At 54.0% G+C, this 7,242-nt stretch overlaps 2 protein-coding genes across 8 annotated transcripts in view; both read right to left on the bottom strand.

The window, feature by feature from the left end:
- Positions 1-7,242, bottom strand: part of SKA2 (spindle and kinetochore associated complex subunit 2) — a 1,094,818-nt gene that overhangs the window by 475,905 nt on the left and 611,671 nt on the right. The gene's annotated exons all lie outside the window — the stretch shown is intronic.
- Positions 1-7,242, bottom strand: part of SEPTIN4 (septin 4) — a 30,046-nt gene that overhangs the window by 5,832 nt on the left and 16,972 nt on the right. For 2 of the 7 annotated variants that reach the window (XM_006154632.3, XM_006154631.3), the window contains exons 4-7: positions 2,343-2,618; positions 1,935-2,028; positions 1,401-1,487; positions 778-901 (exon numbers count right to left, since the gene is read on the bottom strand). In XM_006154632.3, the coding sequence (XP_006154694.1) occupies positions 778-901; positions 1,401-1,487; positions 1,935-2,028; positions 2,343-2,618 (581 nt within the window). Of the gene's footprint in view, positions 1-777; positions 918-1,400; positions 1,488-1,934; positions 2,029-2,342; positions 2,619-4,686; positions 4,892-7,242 lie in introns of those variants that run through there. The other 5 variants (XM_006154636.3, XR_003550409.1, XM_006154637.3 and 2 more) reach the window with 5 other exon arrangements.

The following is a 7,242-nucleotide window of genomic DNA, read 5'->3' as shown; positions in this document are numbered from 1 at the left end:
AAATAAAGAAAGAAAGAAAGAAAGAAAGAAAGAAAGAAAGAAAGAAAGAAAGAAAGAAAGAAAGAAAGGAAGGAAGGAAGGAAGGAAGGAAGAATCTATTCTAGAACTGGCTCTGTAGCCTCATGTTTAAGGGAGCAGGATTCCACAAGGCTGACAGCTATTTGAATCCCAGTCCCAGCAGCTTAAAAAACATACTGGAACATGTGTGTGCACGCACAAAATTCCAATAGGTTGGAGAAATGGAGGAGAAGGAATTGCAGCATGACCACACTCCACTGGGAGGTACTTTCTCTCTCTCTCTCTCTCTCTCTCTCTCTCTCTCTCTGTGTGTGTGTGTGTGTGTGTCTGTCTGTCTGTCTGCAAGCATACAAACCCTCTGGCAATTTTAAAATAATAAAAGAAAGACAGGACCAGCATGTGTCACAGTGGTTGAGGCACTGGACTCCCACATGGCCAACTATGGTTGGAGTCCCGTACCTCTCTCTTTCTCTGGTGAGTACACATGCCCTATAGCAAACTAAAAATAATAATAATAAATAAAGTAAATACTTTTAAAAATATAAATAAAAATTTTTAAAAAATCATCTATTCCAATCCAACCCCTCTCTTTACAGAGGAGGAGATAGCTATCTAGTACGAGGAGTAACATGGTCACGGTCACAGCTTCCTTCATCCTGACAGGTATGGACATGTTTATGCCTGTGTGTGTACTTGTGTATGCGTATGGCGTAGGCAGGTAGGTCAGGGGCAACTGAGATTGTGCTTAGTCAGACATACCACTCTGTGTTGTTGACTGCATCCCCAAAACCTGGTGTGTCCACAATGGTGAGCCGCAGTCTCACACCCTTCTCTTCTATGTCCACTGCGTGCTTAGTGATCTCCACGGTTTGCATGATCCTCTCTGGAGAAGGGGGAAACTGAGGCCAGGGCAAGGGCAGGGACCTGCCCAGTCAGGACAAACCACCCACCCCAGCCAGCTTTGCTACCCAGACTGCCTCCTCCACACTGCCCCCCTTCCCACCCCCAAGCTGCTTGGGGGCCTGTTCTCTGGGAACCAGCAAGGAGTACATTTCCCAACACAGGAAATGCCGGTGGCTGTTGGCTCTGGCCCCAGTCTCTTTGCTCCCTGCTTTTTTCTTGAATTCCTGGAATCCTTTGGGGGTCAGAGACTCATTCAGAGAGCAAAATGCTGGTCCCTGCCTTGCCTCAGCACCCAAATCTTTGGGGAGCTGGCTGGTGGATTGCCAGGCCAGCTAGGCTATGGAGAAAAGCCACCCTCTCTCTAGGAAGCCATGGTTTCCTACATGCTGGGGAGGACCCCATCCTTCAGAGTCTGGATTGAGGTTAATTTCTCAAAACAGGTCTACCTGCCTGTCTTCCTGGGCTTCTCCTTTCCTTACCTTCAGCGCTGAGGAGTTTCCGGTCCCGGTATAGATCAGTGAGGAACAGGCTATTGACAAGCGTGGATTTACCCAGGCCAGACTCTCCTAACAGTAGAGAGAACAGAGGCACAAATCAGAAGGTAAGGCCCATAGCCAAGAGGCAGCTCTACTGGATCAAGGTGCAGGGGAACTTCTTTCTTATTTAATTGGGACTAGACACTAGACTGACCAAACTATGGTATTTTAGAGCTGGAAGGAAACAGAGATATAGGCTTGTTCTCAGGTGAATAAAGTAAAAAAGAGAGCAGAAGATTGCCCAAGGTCACACAGAAAGAGGCAATAACTAGAAACTGTTGGTCCTTTGCACCACTTCACCCCACCCGCACACCCCAAAACACACACAGTCTTTCAGTCACCAATGGCTCCTGGCTGTTTTGCGAAAAGACCCAGCCACTTGCTGCTTTATTCCTGCCTATACCCCTTTCCGACATATACAAACAGCATCCCCACCTGAAACACCCCCTACCCCACCCAGCTCTCCCCCTTCTCTACCTGCCACCATGAGGGTAAAGTCAAAGCCTTTCTTCACAGACTTGCGGTGGACTTGGTTGGGGAGCGTGGCAAAGCCCACATACTCCTTGTCATCCTAGGGGACAAGAAGGCAGAATGCGTCAGAGAGAGGCACAGGGGCCCTAGCACCCACCAGTCTTCTCTCTCCCTCCTAGGTTTCTGCTCCAGCCTAAAAGGAGCAGTGCAGACTGAATTCCCAGCTGAGGCCCTCTGGGCTCCGGACTGACACTGGTAGTTTCCAGTGTCCTTGAGGGCAGACACCGCAGAGCTGGAGCTGACACACAACAGAGAGACTCCAAAGACACACACACACACCACTGAGAGCAGCTCTGCTCCCTCCCAGGGCCTTCCTGTACCAGCCCCCCTGAAAGGCAGAGCTGGAGGCTCTACCTCAGAGGAATCATAAGGGTCGAGCTTGCCCCATGGGCTGCGGGGCCGGGCGGAGGGGCTGAGAGGGGCCGGGGCACAGAAGTACTGCTGGCTGTCAGAGGACTGGGGCCACGAGGGGGGTCTGAATTCCAGGTCATCATCACAGACGTCCGGGGCCTGGGGCCTGGGCACCCAGGTCTTAGCCTCTGGTGGGTGGCAGCTCTCGCTTCCCGGGAAATCCTTCACGAACTTGCTCAGTTCTGCATCATCCGTGGTGTCCTCCAGGAAACGTTTGATCTGGGGGATGGCGGGGTGGAGCAGGTGGGAGGTGGCAGGAAGGGAGCCAGAGGGGAGAATCAGGAAGATGGTGGAAAACAGGAGAAGGCAGAGGGAGAGAAGGGAAAGCACGTGTGGTTAGAAGGGAAAGAAACTGAGGCCAAGCCAGAGGACGTGCTCACCACCTCCCTCATCTGCTCACAAGCCTCCTCATCTAAGAGGCCAGGAAGGGCAAGGGCCAGGAGCCCCAGGCAGCCCTGAAAGCCCTGGCCACTATTCTCAGGAACCAAGGTGCTCCAGTCCTATTCTCCCTCATGCACGTGTTTGCTGAGGCTGCCCTTCCTGAGGGTCTGCCTAGCCAGGGGCCAGGGACCAGGGGCAGCCCCCAAAGTCAGGATGTCAAACCAAATAAGAGGGAGCAGACAGATGCATTAGACCCTGGAGGACAGTGTGGTTTCAGGACTCAAGGGAGAGTGCAGAGAGTCAGAATGGGCAGGCACAGCAGAGAAGTAGGGAGGGCAGAAGGGAGCTGGGTACAGTATCTACTGTGAGAACTCACTGCCCAGGGTTCCTGCCCAGAGCTCAGTACAGCTAACCCTATCCCTCACACCAGACGTGGAGCCACACCGGATCTGACCCCAGGCCCTAGCCCATAGATGCTGAGTGTGGTGGAGGAGAGCCCCAAGGGCCCAGGTGAGCGAGGATGGGAAGACATCGGCTGTAGAAGAGAAACAGATGGCTAGGCCTTCAGAGCTGCTGGCAGCCCCAACCGAGGGACACATGGAGGAGCATCGCTCTGTGGCCCCTCTCCTCACTCTGCCTGAAGAAAGAAGTGCAGGAGGGGGTCTGGCCTAAACCTGAACCCCCAGAATGTGGTAGGCAAAGTGGATTGGCTCTTTGGGAGAAGTCTGCTCCACCCCATCCCGAATTTGGAAGAGGTGCTATTTCTCCCCATTCTTGCCTTCAATTCTAGACCCCAAAGCTTCCCCTCTCTGTTGGGGTTCAGCCTTCTTTGTGGGGTGCCTGGTAGTGCTGGGCTCATCTCTGCCTCACAATACCCATGTGCCACCTCCAGACAATGGACAAGGGCCAGCTGCAGAGACTGACTCACCCACTGGGGATTGGCCAAGACAGTGGGGCTACCCTGGACCACTAAGGAGTCCTAGCCAGGATGGGGGAGATGAGGTGGCTACGGTCTTCCTGCATATCCCCATTTTACAAAGGTAAAAATTGAAGGAAGCAGACATGCACTCTGCCAGTTTATGCTAGAGGAAAAGGACTGAAATAGGGGGGTCAGCATCCTCTGAGAGCTACTTTCAGGCTGTCTCCTCTCAAGCCCTCACACCTGCTTACGGCCAGAGTGTGCAAGGCTCACCTGGACAGACCGAGGGCAAGAAGGTCTTTAGCTTAAAAATGGAACTAGCATACAGGGGCCTAGTGACCAGCAAAGATTGTTCTGAGGTTTTCTCAACCGTAAAATTTGTGAGGTCCACTGGGGTGACCACACACTCCAGTTTAAGCTTGTTGTCCTAGCATAATCACTTACTGTGCTCGCTCGCTTTCACTCTCAGAAGTGTCCCAGCTTGGACAATTAATTATCGTCCAAGCAATGGGGCTAGGAGGCAGCAAATCCTGTTGTCTGGCAGCTAATGAGTCTGGGGAATTCCAGGACACCCCGCCTCTCCACACAACCTCACAGTGACCCAACAGTTGGTCTAAGGGTCAGGCTAAGGGTGGGAGAGATAGGATTATGATCCGCCTGGTGTTCCCAGGGGCACTAAGTGGAGGGAGAGCAAGTGAAAGGGGAAGGGAGGGCACGGGTGGAAACTCCTAGCTCCCATAATCTTCCAGCAGCGCCACCAGGATCCCACCACCATCCTCCGCTCTACCAGTTCTGACTGCATCAGCATAGAGATGGCCATGGGTCCTCTAGACAGGAAGTCTGGACACCAGAGTCCTCACCCCGTCTGTCCATCCCCACCCGCAGTTCTGCCAATGACCAAGTCATTTTCTGACTTTAGCCCCAATCCAGCCAAGGTAGGGGGAGAAGACAGGCTAGGTCCTCCCATCTCCCAGAGCAGCATCTTACCCCAGTTTCAGTCCCGTCCTCAGGGACAGAATTCCCTTGCCATCCCAGTGACCGGTCCATGCCCCACACTCCAGACTCCCTGTCAGCAAGCTCTGGGTCTAATTTTATCTCCTAGGCAGAGTCCCTCACACATAGAAACAGTCTTGTCTTGATGCTCTTGTCATCTGGCTTCCTGGCTTGCTCCTTTCCCTTTCTCTTTGACCCCCCTCTGTCTCTGGCACGGGCCAAAAAGCCTGTGGAATGTCCCCCCCCTCCCCTTGGCTCCTACCCTCCAAGGACAGCTCAGCTGCAGCAGGATCACTCAATCCCTCTGCAGTCCCCTCCTCCTCTGATTGGTTGCCCTGCTACGCCTCCCACTGCCTACCCTGGTGGGCATAGCACCCAAGTCTATCTGCAGCACAGGCTCTTTATCCACTTGGTCTCTCTTGTTAACCCCAAGGACACTGAGGCCTCCCCAAGGACTATCAACTGTCCCCACGGTGAACTGTACAACAGCACATGGGCACAGCCCTAGGAGACCCATTTCCGAAGGATTCCAGTTCCCCTATCTTTCCATTTTGCCTTAACTTTAAGCAGTGCTGCAGCAGGGTGGGATGTCCTATAATCCCATGGATACAGGCTCTCATTCCAATAGCCCCACACTTCATCCCAAGGGTCCCTTTGTTTTCTCCCAAGGAAGAAACCCACTGTCCTTGGAGATGTAGATTTTCATGCAGAGAACCCTAGCCATAGAAGGGACTTTGCTTCAGGAACTCCTCCCACCTAGGATAACTAACCTCTGACTCATGGGACCTGTATCAATTCCTCACCCCACCGCTTCAATTGTCAGTGGGGGAGCTGCAAGCACTAGGTCTCAGGGGCATGGGTTCAAGCAAGGGAAGGCTAACATCCCAGAGGCTTCAGGGCCGCCACTTAGGTGGGAGACAAATTGAGTGGTCTGACTTAATGGAGCACAGGAAGAGCATTCAACTAGGAGTCGGGAGACTGGCTGAGCCAGAAACACCCTTTGTGAATCTGAACAGTGTTGTAATTTCAGGACCTTCAAGTCCAATTATGAATGACGTTCTTGCCCCCCAGGAAGGCTACAGGACAGAAAGCCCTCCTAGATGACAGATAACCTCAAGTGGCTTTGAACCTGAGGAGACAAAGTGCAACTTAAGTCATAGGATGGTTATTAATTTTGGCCCCTCTTTTCACATGCAAATTTAACACTTCCCACCCCACATAGGCCTCCTGGGCCCATGAAGTCTCCTCATTGATTTTCAATGCAGCTGGGACACTGACCTCCTTTGACAAGGAGACCCTCACAGAGGAGTCTGACCTAGCATGAACCAGTCAGCCTGAGGACTTGGCTGGCTTGAGGGCAGAAGCCAGGAGCTGGGAACTTGGTGGTGGTGGGGTGTCTCAGCGAGCAGGGCAGCCTCAGCCAGGCTGAAAACACGAAGACCTCAGCTGAACTTAGTGTGTGGCAGAAAAAGCCCCTCTGGCTCCTACTGGGCTTGGCACTGGGACAATCAGTGCTTCCCCAGGCTTCCATCCCTGGAACACTCAGTCTGTCCATCCCCAACTGGGGGGCAGGACCACTTGGCCTCTCCCAGGAACCCCCTTTAGGAAGGTCGCAGGGTCACGAAGACTTCCTGGCCAAGACTTGGGCCTTTGCCTGGACACAGCTTGAGAGACAAGAGCCCAAAAGGGTGGCCTTTCCAGACCTGAAAGCTTCTGGTTCCACGGGGTGGGAGTACCCTTCTGCAGGCTGCTTACAGCCAATATCCTGTCCCACAGGCTGGTCATGGGTCACTTCCTGCTGTAAACCGTGCAGAGGGCAAAGGCTGGGGGCTTCCAGACTGGCAGGAGAGGATGGCTGTGGCCTGAAGGCCCTGACTCCCGCACACTGTGTTTGTGGCCAGCTCTGGCAATAACCGCAGGAGAAAAAGCTGGTACCCTCATCAGGCTAGCATCAAAACTTCCTACCCAGGGGCCTCCAGGGAGGCTGGCTGAGGTTACCCTTGCTCTTCCTACTACAGGCAGGTGGCAGGAATGAGTCTCCCCCAGCCCCGACGCACTGCAGGGGGTGGGGGTTGGGGGGTAGTTGCAGCAGAAGCTTCCTTAAGGTTCCTGTCCCAAAGGCAGAGGGATATGCTGGTCCCACCGGCCAGGATGGTGCTCAGTGCTCCTTCTCTCAGGGGTCCTTTGGTAAAGGCCCAGGGGCTGCCCCTTGCCAGGCTGTGGGAAGGAGGGGTCAAGCTCTCGCTATCTCTCTTGGGGAGGCAGTCAGTGTTTGCGGGCCTCCTCTGTGTTTAGCAGAGGAAATTGCAACTGGCCCCTGCGCTCAAGGTAGATGGGTGAGGACGGGTCACTCAGGTAACGGCTGACCCAGGCAAGGGCGTGGACCCTCACCACCTCCCTCATCGCTAACGCGCTCTCCAGCCCATCATGCGCGTCTGGGCCGGCGGACCCACGGACCCACCCCCTTCGTCCGAGACCACGGGCAGCACCCCGGGGGTCAGGGCCCGTTGCTGCTCAGATCAGAGGGAGAAACTTGGGAGTGGCGACGTA

Source organism: Tupaia chinensis, unplaced genomic scaffold (genome assembly GCF_000334495.1).
Source record: "Tupaia chinensis unplaced genomic scaffold, TupChi_1.0 Scaffold000416_1, whole genome shotgun sequence".
Lineage (NCBI taxonomy): Eukaryota > Metazoa > Chordata > Mammalia > Scandentia > Tupaiidae > Tupaia > Tupaia belangeri.
The sequence above is the reverse complement of the archived record's forward strand: the minus strand, read 5'-3'. Positions and strand labels throughout refer to the sequence as shown.